The sequence below is a fragment of the Borostomias antarcticus genome (assembly GCF_949987555.1).
Source record: "Borostomias antarcticus genome assembly, chromosome: 9".
NCBI classification, from domain to species: domain Eukaryota; kingdom Metazoa; phylum Chordata; class Actinopteri; order Stomiiformes; family Stomiidae; genus Borostomias; species Borostomias antarcticus.
The window spans coordinates 17,550,368-17,577,916 of NC_140242.1; the positions used below are offsets into that span (position 1 = coordinate 17,550,368).

Below are 27,549 nucleotides of genomic sequence, written 5' to 3' on the forward strand. Positions count from 1 at the left end.
ATTAGAAGATGATGGTGAATCATTCAGAGACATTCAGAGCTTACACATAGCACAACCATGTTCTGCACAACTGGCAGAGATTAAGGCACTGACTGTCGCATGTAAACTAGCTGCTGGTAAAAGATTAAACGTATATACGGACTCAGCCTATGCGTACGGAGTCTGTCATATTTACGGCAACATATGGAAACAGAGAGGTTTTCAAAGAGCTGACGGTACTCCCATCATTCACGGAGATGCCATTTCACAGTTGTTAGAAGCCATGCTTTTACCCACCGCGTTAGCTATTGTTAAATGCCCAGCACATCAAAAAACAAATTCAATCATTGCTATTGGCAATAACAAGGCTGATGAAGCAGCCAGGCAAGCCGCAACAGGTAGTGGTATCACGATGGGGCCTGTAATCTTGGCGGAAGACATAGAACCACTTGTAACCATTCCGTCTCTTATATTAGCACAAGGTAGGGCTTCTCCTCAGGAGAAATCTATATGGGCCAAAAGAGGGGCTTCATACAAAGCCTCACCTGGTCCTCTACAAGGACTATGGCGCAGTCATCAGGGACATTTTGTGCTGCCTATCTCGTTACTTGGGTTTGCTATTAGAAATGCGCATGGCATTAGCCATTGCGCAAGGGGGGAAGTGATTAGATGTCTACAAGAGAACTGGTGGTCACCGTATTTAGCGGCCACGGTAGACAGAACTTTAGCACAATGTGACGTCTGTGCAAGATTAAATGTTAGAAAAACTTTTTCAGCCCCAATAGCACATATTCCAGTTCCGGATGGACCTTTTCGGCACTTAATGATTGATTACGTAGACATGACAATGCGAATACAGAAAATGAGATACATTCTTGTAGTAGTTTGCAGATTTAGTAGGTGGATAGAAGCAGTTCCAACAGCTGGAGAAGATGCACGATCAGTGGCAAAATTTTTGTGTAAAGAAGTATTCCCCAGGTTTGGCATCCCGGACACATTAAGTTCAGACAACGGTTCAGCCTTTGTGGCAGATATAGCCAGAATAGCTTTCAGGATGCTGGGAATCAGGCAGAGATATGGGTGCGTATATCACCCACAGAGCCAAGGTAGTGTAGAACGTGCGAATGGCACGCTGAAAGCAAAGATAGCAAAAATTATGCAAGACAGCCAGCTGAACTGGTTGCAAGCTTTACCAATAGCACTAATGAGTATGAGATCAAGTACTAACCGAATAACACACTTAACCCCGCATGAAATGCTAACGGGTCGACCCATGCCAGTGCCGCACACGAGGGGCCCCATCGATGGGCCCTCTCTTGAAAAATTGGAAAGGGAGCTGAAAAGCTACCTACAGCAGCTAACCCAAATCCATAAAGCTGTATTCCAACAGGTGAAAGGAGCCACAGAGGAGAGAGAGGCGGAGATCGCTGAGGAACTGCAGAAAATCTCTCCAGGAGACTGGGTATACGTGAAGGTGTTCAAAAGAAAGTGGAACGAGCCCAGACGAGACGGACCATTCAAAGTCCGACTAGCCACCAGAACAGCCGTAAAAGTTGACGGTAAGAAGTTTTGGTTCCACCTAAATCATTGCTGCAGAGCAGAAGATCCTGAAAGGACACAGGAAGCCTTTAGAAGAAGAGCAACAGTTCCGGGGTTGAAAGGGGCAGGTGACACCGCCCCGCAGGAGCATGAACAACACCGGGACGGGGAAGGCGAGGCCTCCCCTCAGGGAGTCAGGCGATCTCAAAGACTGGCCGGACGAGGAGAAAAAGGGAGCGCTTCAACTGGAAGCACTTCAACCAACAGCGCCACCAGCAGTCGATCCACTAGCAGTGGACCAGAAAGACGATGAACGACAGACACTTAAAATAGAGTTAAAAATAATGTCGAAACCTAGGCCAGGGAAGAAACAGAACAGGCAGGGGATGAGAAAGGGAAAGCAGGATGAGGTTGACCTGTGGGTATTGGGGGGTAGCCTCTTTATGTTAATATCAGCAATATGCTTAATGATACTGGCATACAGAATGCACTATGTTGACCCCCCTCAGAGCAGCAGGCCATCCCAGGAATCCACCAAAAAACCCATGCCTGACAGATTCCTAAACCACACATACACCAAGGAAGAAAAAGAGACATTGGCAAGATGTGCTCTGGCCACAGGGGTATTGGCTGCAGATCAAGGGGAAATTGTCATGGGGAAAAAGACAAATCTGACATACACGAAAGTTGTCCCAAGACATCTGGCACTGACTGTAACCTCAGAGAAAACCAGAATCTATAGTTGGGCAGTAGGAGACAAATGCCCCACAACAGGGTCAATAACCATTACGGTCATCTGCCGCCTGCCAGCACACTGTGAGGACACACTCAATGGGAGAATCATGATGCTGGCAAAAGCTAAGAGAGTAGTCAAGCTTACTGGGACTTACAGGCAGAGAAGGGATGTGTCAGGGGGTAGGGCTGTCACCATCAACAGGGTGAAAACAACACAATGGGGCTCAAATATGTTCTACCAGTGGCTAAACTTCTCTGCCAGACAAGTGAGTAATGAAACATGTGTGGCATGCTATAATGCTAAAAGGTTGCCTAGTTTAAGACCAATTCCAGGAAGTCAAATAGGAGAATGTCCAAAAATCGAACATTGCTTTGCACCATGTGCCATGTTTTTGGCAGGACGCCACAATCAAAAGACCGTCGGTTGGAGCCAAGATACACAAGTATGTCCGGTTAGATTAAATATATCCGCCGCGTCAAAAGAAGAATACCCTCTACCTCCGGTAGTGAGAATTCCACCGGACCTAGTATTTCCTTTCTGTATAGTGAGAGGAGAAAAGCTGCGACAAACGGTCACACGTACAACTCCAAAACTAACCGACCGAAAGGGTCTAGTGCAGTGTAGAAACATAACATGGTACCCAAGCGACAAAAGTGGAAACGGAAACAAAACAGAGTACCTCAAACTATGTAATACCACAAAGAAGGCAAATTTCCAATGTCAACAACTAGTAGTAAATGGAAAGAGGGTTAGGGAGGGGGATTGGGCACCCCTGGACCTAGCCCTTAACAGACGGGGGCGGGGCCGCAAGGTCCCAAAAGGGCACGTTAAAATTTCCATATAGTGCTGGGGAGACGACTGAAGGCCCCCGTGTCTGAGGAAGTATGAATTAACATACTGCTCTGGTACCGTCTAGTCAGCACTGTGTCGCCAGTAAGAGGTTGGCATTGTGTGGTACGTGGATGACAGTCCACACCTAGCAGAGGGGCGTGATAGACGACCTCTGTGAATAGGCAAGGCTGGTGAAAACGGTCAAAGTTCTAATATCCATAGCCAAGTGGAATTAGGATCAGACCGTCGGTTCTGAGCTGGGTGACTAACAATCATTACAGTGTCCGGGATCGCTATCGACTGGGTCACCGGCCGGTCGGGTCGCAGATGGCAGTAAGACCACGAGATGGCCGCCGCGCTCGGCTCAATGTACAGTCAGGCCACTACAAGCCAAAAGCGAATGCGTTAGTAGGCGAGTAGTGCTTCTGTGATCGGTGGGCTTTGAAAAGAAGACACCGGGAAGCAGAAGGCTGAGCTCTCATTCCAGGGGAGCCTGGCTTGGGGCCTCGGACGGAACGGGGTCTAGCCCGGGACTGCGCCCTGGGTGGGAGGTCCGAAAGACTCAAGCGTATCTATCAGCTAGAGGAGACGCAAATCTCACAATACACAATTCCAGATTATTCTGGGGGAACCGTCCCAATAGGGGACATGTTTTGGATATGTGAAAAAGATGAGCAAATTCGCACTCACCTTCCAAACAGCTGGGAAGGGATCTGTGCACCCACAATGCTAACAGGGAAAATAACAGTTTTAGCCCCCTCAACATTATCAGGGGAGAGGAAAAAGAGAGACATTGGCCAAAAATGGAAAACAGATGATAAGGTTTACATAGCATGGAATCAAGAGCCGTTTGGTGCGCCCGATGACCATAAAGCCATAAGCGAGTCCTGGATAATTTCAGGGCAAATCGCAGGGTCAGTACCGTTTTACGGACAAATAATTAACGCGCAGTACCTCGCTCGTAACAGTAGGTGGATCAATTACATGTGGTACAACCAACAGCGGTTTATTAATTACACCATACGCGCGCTTGAGGGTGTGAGAGAACAACTGCATGCTGTATCTCTTATGGCTCTGCAAAATAGGTTTGTAATTGAAACACTCCTAGCCGAAGATCAGGGAGTATGCCAACAAATAGGTGAAGAATGCTGTTCAGTAATACCTATGCACACTGGAGAAGGAGGGAACCTTACAACGGCTTTGTCCAAACTCAAACTATTACGTGATGAACATGTGATTAATTCTAACTGGAACACCAAAACTGAACAATGGTGGGATTGGCTTAAAAATCTGTCATGGAGCAAGGTCCTGAGGGGTGTAGGGATAGTGGTAGCCTGTATCCTTTTGATTATATTAATAACAGCATGTTGCGTAGTGCCTGTTGCTAGCCTAGCGTTAAAACAGGTATCAAAAATAACCATTGGTCAATTTATGGTACAGGTCCAACAGCGCAGAGTTAGGTTGGAGGAAGAAAGCCAAATAGATCAAATGTCAATCTTACAATCAGACGATGCTATAGTCCAACCACAAGAGTGTGACCATTTGTATTCCAATATGGAAGAGCTCGACCAATGGTGGGCTTAGATTAATGGGTCAGAATGATGGATATCTCTGTGTATGACCAATGACTGCAAATCTAACTCTGAGTAATTGTTTGATAGAAAATCATGGACCAGGGAAACTACTGGAGGGACAACGTTGGCCTACCCCAGCAGCCCTTTGGCCAGCCGGTCCAGTCCCAGGCCATGCAGACCCAACCCCTACCAGCACCCCAGATAGATATCAGTCCGATCAGGCCCCAAACTGTATCCTTGACACCGGCTGTCTACCGCAACCTGCCGCCAGTGCGCAAAATAGAATACCCCACTTCTACATCTAGCTTTGCTCCCCAGGAAGATCCGCAGTTCTGGCCAATCCCCACATTTCCTAGTATAGGCCAATATCTGCCAGACATGAGTCAGAATAGCTATTACCAAACCCGAGCCCGAGCTCAGGGTTCTACGGGTCGGTTTACCCCAGTTCAGGGAGAATTCCTGCCACACACACCAGCACCTGTCGGTCCTGGTATAACGCCCCCAGTCCAGATAGAAGCAGTGTATGGTAGGCAGTCCTACACCGTTACAGGGAGAACCACATGGAGCGCTGGTGGCACCGGTTCAACCAGCCCGAGATCTGCACCAGGTCCATCAAGGATGGCCCCTTACCCGTCCCGTCTGGGCCAAAGAGAGACGGAGTCCATCCTGTACCAACTGCTGACTACGGAGGTCCCGACCGCTGGGGGCGGTTCAACTCAACAGAGAGATCGTAACTACACTGCACTGCAGGGAAGAGGGGGGGGGAACTTCAGGAAGACCCCAGCGCCATCTGAGACCCCAGCGCCATCTGAGACCCCAGCGCCATCTGAGACCCCAGCGCCAACTCAGACCCCTCCCTCTCCCATCTGGAGCCCCACAAGCCCCGTCACTTCACCAGTTCCCACAACTCCACACCACTCTGACACAGATGACGAATCTGAGTATGGGGTGCACACAGCACTTATGTCAGAAGGGGAAGTGGATATGGATGACTTTCCCGACACCTGGGAAGTCAGAGAGGCCTTGGCCGAGTTGCCAAAATCCAGGTTCGTCGAGTTCACTAGGAGGATCCCTGGTGAAGCAGGCAAGAAAAAGGTGCGTTATATGCGTGGCCGAGCGAAGGCACGTCAAAATTATCGAGCGCAGCCAGCCAGAGAGACTTACAAAGTGATTGAAGTCCTCAAAGAGCTCATCACCACGGTGAAGGGGGTCGAGGGGGGCTTTCAGTCAATGAAGGGGAGCTTTCAGTCAATGGAGGGGGGCTTTCAGTCAATGAAGGGGGACTTTCAGTCAATGAAGGGGGACGTTCAGTCACTCAAGGGGGACGTCCAGTCACTCAAGCGGGTCATCCAGACGAGAGATGGTCGGCTGAAGGGCAAAGTCGGCCCAATCTGAAAAGCATCACCCAGTAATGGGTAATTGTGGGACTATATTCATGTAACCTCACTACACCCCACTTCAGTATTCAATGTGTATTATAGCGTGGCCGTTCCACCACCACACATGAGTCAATTTTAGTGCACAATGTTTTTAAGTTGTTTACAATAAGTTTGTCAATCATTAAGTAAAACACTGCCAATGATGTTGTGCCTACTATAATACATGACATGCATTAAGAGCGTACTGTGATTGCCGTTAAGGCTGTTTGGTTTTACACTGTTTAAATCTTATATTCACACTGGAGGGTACAATGTAAGCACTGGAACTTCAGTTACTTTGTGGTTTATGAGGCTTCTCGCTGAAAGGTTGCCGTAGCTGTCTGGGGTTTCCGGGCAATGGTGGGTTCTTAGGAATCAAACCCGCGCGGCTCTGTCAGTGAAACGCTTGATGGTAAGGAGTGATTGTTTTTGGGCAATGGAGGATCATTAATCTGCCTAATGGCATTAAGTGTGGCCAGAAGGCGTGCTAGAATAAACCATTTTTTGCCTACAAAGTAACTGATGAGCATCTAAAAGTAAGCTATATCATATTAGTTTGTATCTTTGATATTTTGAGGCCAATACTATTACTATGTGATTGTTTTTAGACTATATGAATCATTGTGAATGAAGTTTTATCTGGCCTCTAGTTTGGTAACTCTTATACTTAACTTTTTATTATGTTTTTAATCATTCTGTTGTATGAATATTGATCTGTGACTCTATAGTCACAAAGGGGGGAAATGTCGTGTATTAATTTGCCTAACTAAGCTCGAACCTTTGTTCTAATCCAGATTATATTATGTGTCTATTCTTAAAAGTCAGTTTTAGGCCCGGCTAGCTCAGTCGGACAAAACAGTAGGCCAGTTCTGTAAGGGAGGGGGAGAGCAGTTGCTCCGTGGGAACGCAGCTGTGAGCAAAAGTAACATTAACCGTGATCAGTAATTGGCCAGCAGATAACGGATCAGGCTAAGAAACAACACTGCGTGAGAAAGCAGGTGTTCTCACATCAGATACGGTATATAAGACCCCGTGAAACATCAGTCCGGGGTAGTATCTCTCGAGAGCTTTACCGGTTTTAATTGTCTGTTACTGTACAAACAAATAAAGCCATTGCATTAAGTTCCGATTACCAGTGCCTTTTTGATTTGACTTCAACTTACTCAACTAGTGAACAAAGACCATTTGAAGATTGTAACAAGATCAAAGGCGTCCTTAATCACGTCACCTGACCAAGACCAGACCAGACCAGACCTGATCTGACCCAGACCCAGACCCAGACCCAGACCTAGACCAGACCAGGCCAGAGACCTGTTAGCTGGGAGTTCTGAGGAGCTAACAGTATGAGCTGGCGGTTCTGACCCAAACTCCCTTAAGAGTCAGCCAAGGTAGCACATTGACTGTCTGTCTGTCTGTCTGTCTGTCTGTCTGTCTGTCTGTCTGTCTGTCTGTCTGTCTGTCTGTCTGACTGACCAGCTGGCTGACTGGCTGGCTGACTGACTGGCTGGCTGGATGATTGATTGACTGACTAGCTAACTGGATAACTGACTAGCTGACTGATTGACTGACAGCTAACTGACTGACTGGATGACTGACTGACTGACTGACTGGCCGGGTGGGTAACTGACAGACTACCTAACTCACAGACTAGCTAACTGACTGACAGTCTAGCTAACAGACTAACTGACAGTCTAGCTAACTGACAGACTAGCTAGCTGACTGGCAGTCTAGCTAACTGACTAACTGACAGTCTAGCTAATTGACTAGCTGACAGTCTAGCTAACTGACTGACAGACTAGCTAACTGACTAACTGACAGACCAGCTAACTGACTGACTAACTGACAGACTAGATAATTAACAGACTAGCTAACTGACTAACCGACAGACTAGCTAACTGACAGACTAGCTAACTAGCTGACAATCTAGCTATCTGACAGACTAGCTAACTGACTAACTGTCAGACTAGCTAACTAATGGCCAGACTAACTAACTGATTAAATGGTAGTCTAGCTAACTGACTGACTGACTGACTGACTAGCTAACTGACTGACAGACTAACTGACAGACTGGCTAACTAGCTGACAGACTGACTGACAGACTAGCTGACTAACTGACAGACTAGCTAACTGACAGACTTGCTAACTGACAGACTTGCTAACTGACTAACTGACAGTCTAGCTAACTGACTAGTTGACAGATTAGCTAACTGACAGACGAGCTAACTGACTAGAGGAAGGGGCACTGTTAATGCCCACTCTGATGCCATGTCACAAAAAACATCAAAGTATGAAACCAGACAACGTTTGGTGATAACAATGTAGCTTACTTTGTAGCTCAAAATCTCCTCTTAACAATTCCGGTTTTCAAATCTAACTGCATTGTGTTGGTTTTAAACTGGGTTGCTAATTTTGACAATAGCGCTGCAATTTGGAATAATGGAGAGGGGCTGTATTAACGCCCATTCCACCCACTCCTATGTACAGTAACATTGGTAGAGTAATATGGAATTTTCATACGAAGGCAAGGCAAGTTTATTTATATAGCACATTTCAGCCACAGGGCAATTCAAGGTGCTTTACATGAGACATTAAAAGCATTAAAACAAAAAGCAAGACATTATAGACCTTTAAAACAAAAGGCAGGACAAATTAAAAGCATTAAAACAAAAAGCAAGTCATTATAGACATTTAAAACAAAAAGCAGGACAAATAGAATACAGGAATAAAAGTTACAGTGCAGTATACAGATAAACATAACTCCTCTTAGAAAGCAGTAGCAAAAAGAAAAGTCTTCAGGCTTGTTTTAAAAGAACCAAGAGTTGCAGCAGACCTGCAGTTTTCTGGAAGTTTGTTCCAGATATGTGGGGCATAAAAACTGAACGCTGCTTCTCCATGTTTTGTTTTAACTCTGGGGACAGAAAGCAGACCTGTGCCAGACGACCTGAGGGGTCTGGATGGTTCATAGCATATGAGCTGATCAGAAATATATTTTGGCCCTAGACCATTCAGTGCTTTATAAACCAACAGCAGTATTTTAAAGTCAATTCTTTGACAGACAGGAAGCCAGTGTAGTGGCTGTTGAAATTCAGGTCTGAGTCCATGACTACACCAAGATTTCTGGCTTCGTTTGTGGTTTTTAGCATTACTGATTGAAGTTGAGCACTGACTTTTAATAGTTCTTCTTTGGCTCCAAAGACAATTACTTCAGTTTTATTTTTGTTTAGTTGGAGAAAGTTCTGGCACATCCAATCATTGATTTGTTGAATGCACTTACTCAGCGCTTGTATGGGATTATAGTCTCCTGGTGATATGGTGATATAAATTTGTGTGTCATCTGCATAGCTATGGTAACATATTTTGTTGTTTTCCATAATTTGAGTTAGTGGGAGCATGTAAATGTTGAACAGAAGAGGCCCCAGGATGGAGCCTTGGGGAACTCCACAGGTCATTTTTGTCAGCTCAGATTTGTAATTGCCTATAGACACAAAATAGTCCCTGTCCTTTAAGTAGGATTCAAACCAATCTAACACTGTACCAGAAATTCCCAGCCAATTTTCCAGTCGGCCTAGTAGTATGTTGTGGTCTACCGTGTCGAACGCAGCGCTGAGATCCAGTAATACTAAGACTGAGATTTTGCCATTATCTGTGTTTAAATGGATGTCATTAAATACCTTAATTAGAGCAGTCTCGGTGCTGTGGTGTGGTCGAAATCCTGACTGGAAGACATCAAAGCCATTACTTAGTGCCAGGAAGTTATTCAGTTGTTGGAAAACAACCTTTTCAATTATTTTGCTTAGAAATGGGAGGTTTGATATGGGCCTATAATTGTTCATTTGTGAGGTGTCTAGATTATTCTTTTTTTTAGAGTGTCTTGATGACTGCAGTTTTCAGGGTTTGCGGAAACACACCTGAAAGAGAGATGTGTTTACAATTTGTAATAAATCAGAGGCCATGCAGTTTGATACAGTTTTGAAGAAGTCTGTAGGTAGAACATCAAGGCAACAGGTTTTCAGATATTGTATAGTGTCCGGCCTTCTCTTACCAGAGATCACTTTCACCTTAGTGGCCGCAACGGCATCAATAATGTTTGTAATTTTAACATTGAAATGATCTACAAGCTCGTTGACTGAGGCCATAGAGAGGGCAGGTGTGGACGAGAAAGCCTGAGTAAATATCTCACTGGTGTTTTCAGTGATGTGCCATTTCGAGATAGCCTCTGATTGAGAATTTGTGTGCATGGAGATAGTACTCTCAACGAAAACACAGGAATGATCAGAGAGCGCAACATCAGACACCTGAACCTTAGAAATATTCAGACCTTTGGTGATGATTAGACCTTTGGTGATGATTACAAAGCATTGCTAAGCAATATTTTCACAGTGACACTTCACAGAATTCATAGTGATGATTTGAGGTTGTTTTTATATAACTAAATATGCACAGAAAAGGCTGAAAATATGAAGGTAGACTCTTGATATGTAATTGTAGGAGAGTCGGCTACTTTTCTGTTGCAGTTTAAAATGTCACTAGCACAAGCCCAGAAATCAGTCTTGTTGCAGCAGACATTAAGACTGCCCCTCTGTGAGGGCGTTAAAAGCACCCTATACGCTAACTGATAGACTAGCTAACTGACTGGCCGTCCGGCTGCTCCCTGCTTCAGCGTTGACTAACTGATTGCTCATAGGGGTGGGTTAGGGTTGGGGTTGGTGTTAGGGTTGGTGTTGGGTGTTAGGGTTGGGGTTGGTGTTAGGGTTAGGAGAGACGTCTCACCTGGGGTCCTGGGGGGCCTGGTTGCCCTGGTAACCCCATCTCCCCTCTGTCTCCCTGCTCAGAGAGAGGAACAGGTCAGTGCATCATCGTTACCATAACTACTAGCTCCACCAGGTCTCTCAGGACATTAGGAGCCATTAGGAGACTTTCACAGATATTAATGAAGCTGTTTATATGTAGGAGACTTCACATACAGTATGTTGATAAACCTGTCTACATATAAGAGACTTTGATAGGTATTGATAAGCCTGTCTATATGTAGGAGACTTTGATAGGTATTGATAAACCTGTCTATATGTAGGAGACTTTGATAGGTATTGATAAACCTGTCTATATGTAGGAGACTTTGGTAGGTATTGATAAACCGTGTATGGAACGCTGAGAGGAGGAGCTGACCTTCCAGCCCTGCTGACCGGCCTCTCCTCTGGGTCCTGCTGGGCCCAACTCACCCTGCATCAGCCAATACAATACACACATGTTACACGTATACCAATGCTAAATGCATTTTACATATATGTGACATGTATGTTACACCAATGCAACATGTATGTGACACATATGTTACATGTATGATGCACATATGTTACATGTATGTTGCACGTATGTTACATGTGGAGGATCAGAGTATGAAGCATGGGGGTTACAGGCTGTGGTGTCTCACCCTCTCCCCTGGTAGGCCTGGCTCTCCATGGCTCCCCTGAGGACAAGACACACACACACACACTTCAACTGATACAAGAAAACAAAATGGAGCCCTTTGACGTGTGTGTGTGTGTGTGTGTGTGTGTGTGTGTGTGTGTGTGTGTGTTTAAGAGACATGGGTACTCACAGGCTTACCATCAGGGCCAGGGGGTCCTGCCCCTCCCTTCTCCCCTGGGAAACCCTGTAGAACACAACCAATCACAACCAATCACAACCCATGACAGCCAATCCTAACCAATTATAACCAATCATAATCAATGAAACCATTTATAGAGCTTTTCAATACATGTGCATATACATAACTACATCCTCATGTTTGAATTGTACAATGTTCCTTTTAAATAAAGTTTCTAAATAAAATAAATAAATAAAATAAAAAGGTGTGAACAAGGTAAGTAAGACAGGGGTGTGTCAGCAGTACTGTGGGTCCAGGTGGGCCGGGGGGGCCGGGGGGCGCTAGAGAGCAGTCACACTCCTCCTCAGGGGCTGTGCGGTTCAGAGGACACTGCAGGACAAACACACTCAGATGACCGCTGCTCAGAGGAACAGCACAGACACAGACGCCGACCCTGGAGTAGGATTAGAGTTAGCGATTGGCTGGGCTATGATCTGCTGGTGCAGGCTAAGGGTTGGTCACACGCGGACCAGGCCTCCAACTCTAGAACTACTATAGGAATGAGCTGGCTGAGATAAGATAAGAAAATGTTATTGTCCATTCGATTTACATGCCATGGAAATGTATCTTTGGAACAATATTAAAAGTTCGGGAGGGGTGATTTATTGTACTGTAGCATGTCGCTGTTTAGAATGGTTACAGCAGAAGGCACTAATGAGGGTTGGTCAAACACAGATGAGGCCTCCTACTGTAGGAATGGAGGACCTCCGCTGACCAGGGGCCCACAAAGGAGCATGGCTGCTCACCAAACCACCGCTGAACAAACAGCCAATGAGAAAGAGAATCAAACACAGCCACATTCCATGATCATGTAGACGGAACACTCACCCTCTCATCATCCTGCCAGAGAAAACAGGAGAGCAGAAAAGAGGGTTAGAAAGAAAGCAACATGTTAATTTTTCCTGGTGCCAAATGTAAATAACAGAGCACTGTCTGGAGATGCTACCTCACTTCCTCTATGCTACCTCAATTCCTCTCCAGATGCTACCTCACTTCCTCTCCAGATGCTACCTCACTTCCTCTCCAGATGCTAACGCTCTTCCTGTACAGATGTGGGCTAGGACTAGAGTGCTGCTGGGTGATGTCAGCGTTTTGTCCCAGTGGGAAAGGGTATAGAGAACAGCCCCTCATCACCCTCTGTAGGTAGTGGTTAACAGTCTGAGATGGGCGTGAGACTAACGCAAAACAAACAGCCTCCTATCCACAACAGCAAGCCCAGTTCAAGTTCAAGTTTAAGTTTTAATTCAAGTTCTCAAGATATTATATTCATCCCTAACATGGGTGATGGAGACGGAACCCTAACCAGACAGTGGTCTTACCACAGAGTAGATCTCACAGGCGGTCTCTCTCTCGCTCTGAAGAGGATCGCAGTAGAGACGCAGTTTCTGCAGCTCCACCTGGGGAAACATCTCTTTTCTTACTGAACATGACCTGTAAAACCATACGTCATTGAAATAGAACGACCATTTCACTGCTGTCAAAGTTACAAAACCAACATTTGCTGAAGTCCTCTGTAGAACCTAAAATGATCCATGCACGCACAATTATATGTTTCATTAACTTCAGTAAATACACTGTCCCAACGTTAGTAACCATACTAGTAAATTCTCATTAGTCCATTAAAAAACGGGATGTTTACTCCCCATCTACAGTATGCACAGGCTGGTCCTACCCCATGATCTAACATAAAAATACTACACTGTCACTCATAACCAGGCCGTGGTTGAGTCAGTTTGCCTAGTGTACAGGATGGCTGAGTCAGGAGAGCCTAGTGTACAGAATATGGCTGAGTCAGGTGAGCCTAGTGTACAGGATATGGTTGAGTCAGGAGAGCCTAGTGTACAGGATTTGGCTGAGTCTGGTGAGCCTAGTGTACAGGAGATGGCTGGGTCAGGTGAGCCTAGTGTACAGGATATGGCTGAGTCAGGTGAGCCTAGTGTACAGGATGTGGCTGAGTCAGGTGAGCCTAATGTACAGGATATGGCTGAGTCAGGAGAAGGACAACAGACACGGCTCCCTCCCTCTCACCGCCACCGTTGTCTCAGCGCCCAGCCTCTTGGCGATCTGAGTCTTTCCGTTGATATAGATGGGCTCCACTGGCTCCAGCGCCACTTCCTGGACCTGTTGGTCGTCTAGGAAGGCAGTGACCAGAAGCGGCCTCACCAAAATCTTCAGCTGGTGCCAGCCTCCATCGAACAGAGCCTGTATGGTGGCCCACACAGGCCATTCAGAGCACACAGACACAGGGACATGACAGAGTGGAGACAATGTAGTGGACATGACAGAGTAGACGTGACAGAATGGACATGACAGAGTGGAGATGCAATAGTGGACATGACAGAGTGGTTATGACAGAGTGGAGATGACATAGTGGACACGACAGGACCGGACAGGGCCGGGCGTAAATGTCAATAACATGAATGGTGCTATTACTCCTGTGGTTGGTTTTACTAGAGGCTGTGGGTGTAACTGCCACCGTACAACTGAACACACTCTTTGTTCACGTCCAGTCTGTTAGTGCCAGAGGAGAAACCATATAATTATCAATCAGTTGCAACCCAGGGAGGAGCAGACTCCCCAGCCTGTAGTCCTGTTGCCAAGGACGCCATGCGGCGTTAGCGCAGAGGTCTAATGGCAGAGCACAGCATTTTCCACAGCATAGCTCTCTCTTTGAACACTGGGCTTCAGAGGAGACGGGGAAACAGCCAATCAACTGTTCCGTGGCGTTAAGCCTTCACTTCCACATGAGTCACTGTTTTCTGTGAAACTCCAAACTACAGAACATGCCAGAACAAATGTCAACATGGAGACGAGATCCAATCATGCTTGGTTTGGTGCCCTCACTGTCTCTGAGCCAATGGGTTCGCAAGATCTTTATTGTGTTTCAGTGAATTACCCACGCTTGGACACATAAACAAACACATTTCGATCAATTACAGTAGGAATAAGAGTGATGGAACGTTATTGAAAATGATCACGGCAGCACCAACAGGAAACGCCGCTACGGCTACCGTGGAAACAGAGTTGCTGCTACCATGGAAACAACTCCAAAAGTCCGACTGGCACTAGCTGGTTTCACCCTCAGAGGTTTGAGAAAGGAAACATTTTCTTAAAAGCCTCCTGGCTCACATGTCTGTTTAAATAAGAGTTTCTTGCTCTGAGTGGAGAGGAACGGCTAAACCGTTCAACCCGCCAGGACACACAGATTTTCAATTCTATAGACATATGACAGAAATTATCAATGTTTGATATGATATCATACAGTATGTTTATTGATATCAGCGACAATTTAGCTAGCTAGCAACACAAAAATGAAATGTTGACATTTTAATCGACCAGAATATTATCCTATTCATTATCCTTTTATCAACAACAAAACAACAAAATGTATATTTTGGTTAAAAAAAATGTCACTGCCTAAAAGTGTTGGCTAGGTGCAACCCTGGTAGACGGTAGTGGTCAAATTTGTTTGTTTCACCCACTGTGTCCTCTTGAATGGACCGTTAAGTATATTGAACATCAAGAGACACTAGCATGTCCCACATGACTGGTGTCACTTTAAAATTATGCTAAAATAACTAATCCCAAAACTACTGTATGTCAATACTGATGAAAATGTACATAAGCCTACAGATATATTATATAGTTGTACACACACACATACACACACACACAGCGTGTTCCCCACCTGGAGGCCGGATGAGAAGGTGATGGTCTGCTCCGGGCCGCTGGTGCTGGTGGTGGTGAAGCTGACCGTCTTCTCCGGGCCGTTCAGCATGACGGCAGCCTGCCTCTCCCGGTCTCTGGACAGAACCCTCCACAGGTCCAGCCACTCGCCGCCCCCGGGGCCCCGCAGACGCAGGGTGGCCACAAACACGTAGGATGGGGGGAGGCCCTCGGGGAAGATCTCTCTGGGGGGTCGAGGTCAGAGGTCACAGATGGTACAGGTACAGAAAACACTTAATGCTAGGATTATTATGAAACAAATACAGGGTAAAACATTCAAATGTAACTACAACAGCAGAGGAGCATGAGACAGCACGCACACATGGCTCGCTGTGTGACATGTTGCTACAACAATATGATACTTGACCACTGACTGCTGCTATATGATGAATCCATAAACACTTTAATGTGTTACTCATTTATCTTTTTTGTTTTTGTTTTACCTCTCTACCAGAGAAGGCTCGTCCATTGAGGTAGGTGAGGACAGTCCTCCTCAGTTTTTGGAGAGAAGAGAGGGATTAAAATATAAATATATGAATTTATTTATTTATAATTAATATTTAATATTATCTTAGTTTTGTTCATAAAGCAGGTTTTCCCTGTGGATAAAAACCCATTATTGAAATTCTAAAGCTCCAACAGTGACATCCATAACATGCAGCTGGAGGACCCATAGATATCTATGGAAGGGAGGCTAACCTCCTTTAGGGCAGGATCTTTTATATGAAATCAATGTAATGCCTTTTTTTCTTGCTAATTTGTGATTGGCCAAAACCCTGAAAAATTACTGCAAGGGAGGAGAGTACCCCGAACAGGATTTAATGATTGACATTTTGTTAGTCCAATCACATTCCAGATTTCAGATTTACCACAGTGAAGGCCGATTGAGTCGGCGTTGATGTCTGTGTTTCTCTTCCCTGTGCCATTGGAGACTTTTTGTGTGTTCGTAACAACATAATATAATACATCCGAAAGTATTATGGGACATATAATACATCAAACTGTTTGTCTATTTGTCTTGATTCTAGTCATCTACAGTAAATATCTAAGCTGACATAAATACTTTTTGAGCTAGAGCCGTCTGAACACGACAGTTCCACTGGCAGGCTATTAGCCAGTAACATTAGCTACTGTACGGGGGCTACGAGGTACACGTTAGGCTACGGCATAGGCAGGCACGCATATTGGCTGGAGGCGCAAACTGTCGGCAACTCGTCCAAAACATTTCTAGAGACTGGGTCGCAACACCGGATCGGAGAAATCCACAGCCTGGCTCCTGCTTGCGTGAGAATTGATCGCTTTGCGGTGCTTATTCCTCATCCAGTGATGGATGGGTGGATGGAAAACTTTCAACTGAATGTTCATATTGTTCTGATAATTGTAGGCTATAGTAACATAAGAGTGGCAGCATTGACAGCAACCCAAATGAGCTAATCCCATAGCTGTACCATTGCTAGCTAGCCATGAGCGAACTGTTGGATACTGCATTTGCTGTGCAATGTATTCCATTGTCCAGTTGTCAAATCTTTTTGTCAACAAACTGTTTGAGAGCCAGCACACCTGTGTCCCCTAATCAAAAACATTTTTCATATATCACCTTACCTCTCCAGCACCTCACCAATATCAATTATTTTCTCTCTTTAGAGAAGAGTACAATCCATTACAACAACTATTGCTTACAATGTTTTATTGTTGTTTTGTAATATTTTATCATGAATATGATAAATAAATGCTGCATGTAGTTAAAGAAAGTGTTATTCAGTTTTTCATATGCTAAAATTGACTGTAAATCCACTTTAAAGCTGATATTTCAAATAATAACTGACTGAGGGGAAGTGCCCCCCGGCACCCATGGGCGGTTCGCCTCTCTTCCTCCTGTCCTCCTCAGCTTTTTGAGTCACCAGCCGCCATTGCTCTCTACAGTGCTTAGTGTGTCACAATCTAGGAGCTAACGGAACGTTTCACTGCTCTTTGTACTTGTATGATGAAGCATGTGACTAATAAACTTAGCTTTGATTTTGCTTGGAAGTGATGTTAGCTAGGTGTGGTGAACGTTTGTCCACCATGCCAAAGTTTCTCCTCCGGCTGTATAGAGTATTCCACTACTGTAGCTAATGTTGTTGTTGTTTGGTTTGTAAAGTCACTAACATTTGTCGGGAAGGTCTGAAGTGGCCTCGCCCGGAAAATCTTCTGGAGGTTTAGAAACTAGGGAGACAGTGGAGAGGCCTGAGTTTGAGGCTGAAGAAAGATTCAGGTACACTGTAAAATTAGATGCCCTGTAAACGTTTATCCGACTTGATTTTTGGCGCTCTGTTGACATTAACCATTCTGACTGAATTCTACTTGTTGTTGTTGTTATTTATCTTAGCCACTATCCTGGGTCCAGGCTGCTCATCTCACACATAGTCCTTGAATCACCTCCGCTGCAGTCGCCTAACCCACCTGGTGTTCTCAGTGATGTCCACAGAGCTGGTCAGGCTGTAGGCCACCTCGGAGACCAGAGAGCCCTGCGTCTTCTTGGCCTTCAGGTGGACGTTCATGCCCAGCATCAGCTCAAAGCCCTTCTCGTCACGGGACGCCACCGGGATACGTGTGGGGCAGACCGACTCTGAACAGCAGAGAGAAGATGGAGGAGAGGGTGGAGAAGGATGAGAGGACATCACAAGACAATGGAGGAGAGGGTGGAAAAGGATGAGAGGTCAGTTCTCCTAGCTGCTGATGGCACATGAGGCTGATGCCGGTGTAGGGTAGGATGATGAGAAACATCATTAGCAAGTCAATCATCATAGAAAAATACCATCATACTGTATACTGTAAGTCATTATTTTCATTGCACACTGTGAATGAGTGAGTTAATGAATGAATGAATGAATGAATGCATTATTTATTTATTTATTTATTTATTTATTTATTTAATCAGCCGTATCCAACTGCTTGTAACTTTGTTCCTGACAAATGTTCTGTCCGTCTGTGGTTGAACAATGCTCCCAGCTGTTGCCATGTCTGTTTGACACACACACACACACAAATACTGTATATTTTTTTCATTACTGAGTAGCCTCATGCCTTATGTATGTAGTGGTGGTATGTAGTAGGTACTCTATTAATCCCTGGGGGGAAATTGCTCTGTTACAGCATCAAAAGACAACAAAGCAACACAATCCATACTAGAAACAAATCTACAATAGATACAAAAATACACAGAAATCCAAATATGCAGTGCAAATGTAAATGTATGTTTAAGTGCGTGTGTTTACGTAAGTGTGTGTGTGTGTGTGTGTGTTTGTGTGTGTGTGTGTTTAAATGTGTGTATGTGTGTGTGTGTGTGTGTGTGTGTGTGTGTGTGTGTGTGTGTGTGTCCCACTCACCCTCACACAGCCTCTGCTGCATGGCGTCTCTGATGCGGTCGATGGTGGTGTAGTCCTTGGCGTACAGGACGTAGGTGGATGAGGGCTTGTTGGCGATGGACACCAGCTCCGAGGTAGTGATCTCGCTGCCCACGCCCACGGCGAACACGGTGATGCCCTGCGCCCGTGCCTCCACGCTGGCGTCCACCACGTCGTCCTGGGACTTCCCATCCGTCACCACCACCGCCAGCCGGTTCTTCACACGGCCAGACCGCCGCGACGTCGGGAACACATGGTCCACCGAGAACCTGATGGCCCGGCCCGTCTGCATTCACACCAAACCACCATCAGTGTGTGTGTGTGCGTGTGTGTGTGTGTATGTGTGTGTACAACCGTGTGTATGTGTGTGTGTGTGTGTGTGTGTGTGTGTGTGTGTGTGTGTGTACAACCATCTGTCTGTGTGTGTGTGTGTGTGTGTGCGTGTGTGTGTACAACCGTCTGTCTGTGTGTGTGTGTGTGTGTGTGTGTGTGTGTGTGTGTGTGTGTTGCTGGGCTTCATCTCAGGTTCTCTGATGTACGAATACACATGACTATCTCTCATGAACATGCTACCAGCTACGCCACCGAGAAGCCAGCTCTACATTGGTGCCAGTGCTCGGTTACACTGGCTGGTTTGATAGTCCACCTGTATGTTCTGGCTGGGTCCATAGCGTACCTGTGTGTTCTGGCTGGGTCTATAGCGTACCTGTGGGAACTGGCTGGGTCCATAGCATACCTGTGTGTTCTGGCTGGGTCCATAGCGTACCTGTGTGTTCCCTCCCAGGTACTTGATGTTCTGGAGGGCCTGAATGAGCGCAGCAGCACTCTGGTGTTCGCCCAGAGGGATCTCCAGACGAGGGGTGTCACTGTACTGAACCACCGCTACCTGGAGCCAGAGCCACAACACACACACACTTAGACCTCCCCTTCTCTCTCTCTTTATATCTCTGTCTGTATCTCTCTCTCAAATATATCTCTCTCTGCATCTCTCTCTCTGTATCTCTCTCTGTATCTTTCTCACTGCATCTCTCTCCCAATTGCTCTCTCTCTCTCTCTCTCTCTCTCTCTCTCTCTCTCTCTCTCCCTATCACTCTCTGTCTTCTCTCCTACCTGGGAGTAGTGAGAGCTGGTGCCTCTACCTGGGAGTAGTGACAGATGGCATCTCTACCTGGGAGTAGTGACAGCTTGTATCTCTACCTGGGAGTAGTGACAGCTGGTATCTCTACCTGGGAGTAGTAAGAGCTGATATCAAAGCTGCTGGTGATGTTGATGAGCCAGTGTTTGGCCGTTTCAAAGTCGTCGTAGCCCACGCTCCAGGAGCCGTCGATGATGTACACCAGATCATTCACCGCTGTACTGCATCCTGGTACACACACACACACACACACACACACACACACACGCACGCGCATACACACACACACGGAGACACACAGACACACACTCACAGTGGAGACAAACATAGATAAATGCTTGAGTTAAAGCACACAGTCTATGCGCACACACACAGACACACACACTCTCTCTCTCTCACACACACACATACACGCACACACCCACACACACACACACTCTCATACACACACACACACACACACCGGACACATACACACACACACACACACACACACACACACACACAGCCAGGACAGTCCAGTGTGTGTGTGTGTGTGTGTGTATGGGGTGTGAAAAGTGCCATTTTGGTTGCTTGTTCAAAGCTTACTTACAACGTGTATGTATGTGTGTGTGTATGTGTGTATGTATATACATACACACACACATACAGACATACACACACGTTCGCATTAACCAGCACAGCTCACTACAAAACATGCGCACATGCGCAGTAGTTCGATCGCGCTTTAAATGAATGGGGGAGCTCACGTGACCGAATGATTGTTTGCGTTGTGAGTTGTGAGCTCAGTGGTGCGTGTATGTATGTATGTATGTGTGTCTGTGTGTCTGTCACGTGTACCACGAAGGGTTGCTTGTTCACACATTACAAGACCATGTGTGTATGTGTGTGTGTGTGTGTGTATGTATGAGATCGAACATAGCCTACATACATACACACACACATACATTCATACATACACGTTCGCTCCAACCAGCGCAGCTGTATGTGAAACCGCTTGCGCAATCGCGGTAGCCACCGTACTTCCGCGTGACGTCACCGAATGTGTTGCTGCTGTTTTCGATCCGTGAAAGTGCGGGTATGTATGTGTGTGTGTGTGTCTGTTTCGATTCGCTTAATGAATGACTTCGATACATCGCTTCAGAGAATGAAGACGACTATGGTAAATATAGCACAAAAAATATTAATATCTGCGTGGTTAGATGTATCGGCTTTTACTGCAAGCTAGCTAGCTTCCCAGCTAACGTTACATCATTGCCTAGGCTAGCGAAGTGTCTACCAAGAGTGTGGGTAACGTTAGATGGTCACGTTATGCGAATTCAACTCGGTATATTATGTAGCTGTATCTAGCTAGCTCCATTACTTTACAGTTTGGCTAGAGAAGACCGGTGTATTGAACACGGTCAAACTCAGGCCTGCCAAGTTTGCCTGTCGGTGCTTTTAAAATCACGTCACAACTGTATTCCCTGTGCAGTAACGTTACTCATTCAGCACCAGCCTCCATTATTAATGTTATAGTGTATGCCTGTGATCAGAGAGGAGCGCGTTATTCCCTCTAGCCTTAATGGTTTGTAAATGTTATAAAGTGTCTATTGCAATATGGAGGTACATTATTATTTTCCATATGCTGTTTTCGAGAGTAGAGGTTTTGTAACTATCTCCCATTTACATTACATTATTTTACATTTACATTAGCCATATACATGTGCATGAACGCTCTGCAGTAATGGTTGGCAGTAATGGTGCTATTATCACAGTGCTTGTTGGGTCCAACTACAGATTGTTTTTGATGTTATAGATAGACTGTGTACCAGCCTTCAGATTTGACTCCAACAACCTCATGGTCATGGCTCAGGGAAGTACTATCCAGCTGCAGCGTCGGAGAAGTGATGCCCCTAAGGGAACAAGCCCAGAGGAGGAAGGAGAATTGCAGTTTGTTTTCTGTCGTGGAGTTGTCCCGAGTTGCCAGATGAACGTCAAGCTCTACCTGCTGGGAGGAGCTGAGCTGGAGTGAGGACCAAGGGAGGCGATAGGCAGCTAGTAGCCAGGACCTCGAGACCATCAGCCAGCTTTACACAGACTGATGCATTGCAATAGTACAGATTGTAGAACATGTCATTTCTTATCAATTGTTTATGTCAAAGACATATGTGACAGCGGCTGGTGATTTGGTCCGCAACTCGGCAAACCCCGAAATGCGCTAGAGGGCAAAATATATAAAAAAACGTTTTTTTTCGTTTTTTGTTTTTTGGTGTATTACCAAAGTTGAAGTTGTGAAGAACCTACTTACTATAACAGACAACAGTTTTAGGGTCACGAAATACGTTTAATTAGTCTGCAAACTAAGCTCGTTTTTAGCTGATTTCGAGCCGGGTTTGGGGGCGGGCAGATCGATTAGCATGATTTGGTTTCATTGGCTATTGCTTCCGGGTTCTCCGCCCCCACCCTTCACCAACACGCCGGCTGTTTACATTCAATTATTTTACTGTCCCAAGTTTAACCATGGATGCTCCAGCGTTTGCTAAAGAGAAGACGGGGATGGCATCCAGGACATGGAAAGAGTTTGAAGTGCAGCTAAAACTCCAGCAGAGCAGGACTCGTTCGTACACGGAGTTTTATTCTTGATGACCTGTGATACAGAGATGACTGTAACAAAGCAAGCTGCTACCAAGCGACGAACGACGTAGCAGATTCACACCACCGCCAAGCATTCTGCTTTGCTTTGGGGTAAGCTGATCTTTATACTATCTGTGCTGTTTACATTACATTAACGTTAGTCGTTTAGCAGTAGCTCCTTTCTAAACAAGTGACTAAGTCTAGCTAGCATAACAAAGGCACTAGCACTAACTAACAAAGGCTAGCTAGCTAACGTTAGCTAACATGCTAGTTAGCTGAGCTAGCCCTTTGTTCCTAAACTAGCCAGCTGCCTAGCACAGGGACATGGCTATAGCTAGTGAGCTATCCCTATGTTCCTAAACTAGCCAGCAAGGCAGCTAATATCTAGCCAGCTGCCTAGCACAGGGACATGGCTAGTTAGCTGAGCTAGCCCTTTGTTCCTAAACTAGCCAGCTACCTAGCACAGGGACATGGCTAGTTAGCTGAGCTAGCCCTTTGTTCCTAAACTAGCCAGCTACCTAGCACAGGGACATGGCTAGTTAGCTGAGCTAGCCCTTTGTTCCTAAACTAGCCAGCTACCTAGCACAGGGACATGGCTAGTTAGCTGAGCTAGCCCTTTGTTCCTAAACTAGCCAGCTACCTAGCACAGGGACATGGCTAGTTAGCTGAGCTAGCCCTTTGTTCCTAAACTAGCCAGCTACCTAGCACAGGGACATGGCTAGTTAGCTGATCTAGCCCTTTGTTCCTAAACTAGCCAGCGTGGTATCTAGCTAGGTAGCTATATTATAGAGAGAAACAGAATGAGAGAGCATGAGAGGTATGGTAGTCTGACACCTTTTTCTTTGTTTTGTTTACAGGATGAGCAAAAACCAGCTCCAGCTTGTAAGGAATTGCAGCTCTCCCTTCATACCAGCCAGCAAGAAGATCACTGCACTACAGCTTTGATTTTGCACAACAGGTGAGAATACGTTCATCCTATCATGCATTAGCTAGTCTATTTAATCAACACATTCTTGTACTATTTTATCTATATGGAGTGCCAGTACTGTGGGCAATAGTTTAATGTATTTTCCTCCTTCTATTCTATTGCAGTTTTGATGCTGAGAGACCTGGCATGGTTGTGGCCAGAGAACACTGTGATGCACCGGCACCGGCGCAAGCCTGATGTCCTGCCCCCCAGAGAAGGTCTTCTTGTGCAAGCCCCACCCGGACTGGACATGGCCAGACAGACGTATCTCTTTGACAAGATCAGAGAGTTCTGTTCTGATGAGGGACGAGACGTCACATGTCCCCCGCCAAACTCCACAGCAGCTCAGAACAAGACTGTCCGCTTGTAGATTCACTGCAGATCATCAGGACGGACAGCACTGCAGGAGAAAGGCCACAGCCTTTCCTGTTTTCCTGTTTGTATACTGAAGCGTTGCTTGTTCTCTTGCACAGACTTGCCCACACTTGCACAGACTGCATTGTTAGAATATTGAATACTGAGCTGAGTACTGTTGTTATTACCTTGAGTATTGAGCTGGGGACTGTTATTACTTTGTTGTACACTTGATCACAATGAACACTATGCACCTTGTCTCTAAAACAGACAACTGACTGTACACTTTAACACTTAGACTGTTGCCTTTCTTTTGTACACTCAACTACTTATGCTTGTACTTTATATCATGTATGTGACAATAAAGAACGTTAAATTTGAACTTCATCTCATATTGTTCTTAACTGCATTCACAACACAAGATTAATACTGACTCAAAGAGTGTGGGGTCATCAGTGAGAGAGCACCTCACTTGGCAGCCTCTCAGGTAATACCCCAAGTTGACAGCCACTCTGACAGATAATGACAGATCCTCCAGTGGGGGAGTGGCTGGGGGTGCGGTTACCAGGCTATTGTTCACGCCCATTACCTGGCAGTCAGAGGTGTGAAATGTTGGAGAACTTTGGAGGGAGATTTCTCAGCTAAGTTGATTTGGCAGTACTAGCATTCAAATAAGCATATCTTCTTCAAATATGTTCAGATTTCAATGTATGTGACCTAATTTGAAAGCTTACAATCTGCACTTTCATAATCTGTAAAAAACTGAAAAATGAAAATGCCTAGTTGAGGACCAAATTACCAACGGCGGTCACATATTAACACTATGTCACATAGTATAATAACGCTTAGTAATGAAGGAAGGTACCCATGATCACACTGTAGCATTTCAACGACTGGTTTGCCAGAAAAATACAATTGTGTATCCAAGTCCATCACAACAAACAACACAGCTTGGATAATGTGTGCCATGTATGCAGAGCTAGTGTAGCTGATATCATTGCGATGTGGTATAAAGACAACACTGCCATGACTTGTTGCTGAATTTTTATTGCGGGCAGGGGTCACTAGTCATCACTGGAGCTGACATCTAAAAAGTGTTGGCAAACATGTCTCTTGCTCACAAATCTACTTGGATCCTCACTGTTACATGGTAAATAAAAAAAGCAAACGCATTGTCAGTAAACAAGTTGTCTCTCTATACGATTTGAAGAAACTGTAGACATCCAATCAGAAATGCAAGTTTTATTTAGAATTATGCATAAAGAGGTATGTTCCAGTCCTAATTGATGTCTATACAGATTGTCCAGACTGGTCTGTGGAGAGAAACAGAGTGTCAGCTTGCTAGATAGTGATTCATGTCTGGAGAGGCAACCTGGGAGTGGTTTAATAGCCTTACATCTCACCTGAGTGTTCAGCCATATATGCCTGGAGCATGCTCATAGCCTCCAGGTGAATGTCTACTCCATAGACTTCACTCGTCTGGAAGGGGTCGATGTGTGACTGCAGCAGGCCGTACCGTTCCGTGTATCAGGGGATGGAGCTGGCCCATTCCAGTCAATACCCCAAGTGGGAAAATCCATCTAATCCAAAACAATTACAGAGAAATTATAATTATGGCACTCCATGGAGACATGTCCTACCCTTTAAAAAACATATCTAAAACATGCGTCTTGAAATGGGGATGCAAATCCCCACCAGTACATCTGACATCACTGTACATCTGACAACAAAAGAAGTTGTGTAGGCATCTGTTATAAACTATTTTTGCATGGCCACTCTTACCTCATTGGGTATCTGCTCCATATTCAGAAGCTGTCCAACCACCTACAGCTGCTGGGGGGATTTGTTGCCCTCGGACGACAGCGGATGTCTGTCCCACATTTGGCTGAACAGGTGAAGATGCCAGTTCAGCCTTGGAAGCATCACAAAGTGCAGGCAGAAGAGATGGACGTGCTGGTCGCGATCCAAGGCTCCAATCTCCTCCAGGTGGCGGAAGGCAGCATAGTCGTTACCAACAACCACGCACCACAAGTCTCGCCACAAGCGTTCGATCCTCTGATTGTGGACAGACTTGCCAGTGATGACACACCTTCGGTCTGAGTTGGGAGGAGGGAGGGGTGGTGGAATATTAGTGGTTTACAGCACACTACGCAGTTGTGTCCATCAGTGGGGTACAAAGCAAATGTACTATACATTTTTTACTGAAATGTGTTGCTGCAAAACATGATCATTTTGTGATGATGATTCAAAAACAGAAGAAAGGCGTATTTACCAGGTCCAGGTGGAGTTAGGTGCTTCGCAATTACGTTAATGAGCGGCACCTGCGCCCGCTGACTACTCGATATTCATATCAAAATCTTAATCATCCGAGCTTGAGTCTCGTGCGTCTCCTTGCGCTTTCATCATTGTACAACATTGCTAAAACCTCTGCCATGCGCAGATATTGCCCATGTGTTCTTTTTAGCGTGTTGGTAGGCTAAAGGCCGTTTCAGACTAAGAGCGATATCCGGGCATTGCAATTCATTTTCAATGAGAGAGGCGAGCGGACAATTTGGGAGCCGCGGACAATCTGGGGCGGAGCGGCAAGGCCTTAAAGGCCGTTTCAGAGGGAGCGATATTCCGCCTGCGTTCTCGCTCGGATCAGCGGGGGACACACGCGTGACTACAATTCAGCTCTTATCGCAAAAAAGTTTTTACGCTCGGAGGAGGTGGAAAAGTCAGTGCATCGATAGTAGGAAAATTCGACTTTTTGCAATGGAAACAGATTTTGCGAATAAATGATGACGTTCCAGCTATTTCCGACAGTAGCCTGGTCATTGCATTTACTCTTTCTCGTCTCTGCATCAAGACGATGATGTAAGCTGACAAAACAGAGTTCTCCCAAGAGCCATCAAGTTTACAAAGAATCTCCATCTCGTCGTAGTTCAGTACAGACCTGTGAGTTGAACAAAAAGTTGTTGACATGAGACGCTCTCTTAAGGGGAGACACGGTAGGTGAAAACATCGTTTTTCAACGCCCTGGTCAAATTTGAGATTTTGTGCTAGTTTGCTTCCATAACATGTCTTCTTTCATACTAGTGGAAATAAAACATCAAAAATACGCATTTAGATGTTTATTTTACTTCATTTAGTCTGTTTGCGTCTGTAGATTCTTCCTAAAATCACCAAAAGTTAGCCTTTTTTCGGAACGTCTCGCAGCGTTTCTTTCGTCTGGATCCGGTCATCCGGGTATCGTTTGAAAGATCTGGCTCTCGTGCACAATGTTATCGCAACCAAACCTGATAGTTTCATTTGTATCAGCAACCAATCGTGGAAATACAAAGGCGGGTTTGATGCTAACCGTGAAATCACATTGGCTGTTGTTGATTTCTGAGAACGTGATTGGTTCAGCGCGTCATGTGACACGTTTCCACTTCCTTATATCTAATCCTAATAATGCCGTCTGTAAAGCGTTCTAAACATAATAAGCAACAACGACAACAGTGTTTGCCCGCAAGGTTGAACAGAAAACATGAGAAACTAAATGGAAAGGTTTACATTTATGAGATATAAAGTGCCTATTCGCGCAAGTTGTCATTAGCCGGTGCTAGCATGTCCAGTCAGCAGCAGGGAGATGAGGCTAGCGTTAGCATGTCCAGTGA

The 27,549-nt window shown here is 45.5% G+C and overlaps 1 protein-coding gene across 1 annotated transcript; it reads right to left on the reverse strand.

The window, feature by feature from the left end:
• Positions 1-10,843: 10,843 nt before the first annotated feature.
• Positions 10,844-25,711, reverse strand: LOC311312855 (collagen alpha-1(XXI) chain-like; the record flags this gene model as incomplete). The annotated part of the gene is made up of 15 exons (XM_084442862.1): positions 10,844-10,901; positions 11,244-11,297; positions 11,492-11,544; positions 11,677-11,730; positions 11,971-12,054; positions 12,553-12,564; positions 13,044-13,121; positions 13,753-13,926; positions 15,413-15,635; positions 17,893-18,058; positions 18,819-19,122; positions 19,603-19,722; positions 20,063-20,199; positions 25,312-25,408; positions 25,691-25,711. 15 exons carry the CDS (start codon positions 25,709-25,711, stop codon positions 10,844-10,846), a joined length of 1,635 nt encoding a protein of 544 aa, XP_084298988.1.
• Positions 25,712-27,549: the final 1,838 nt, after the last annotated feature.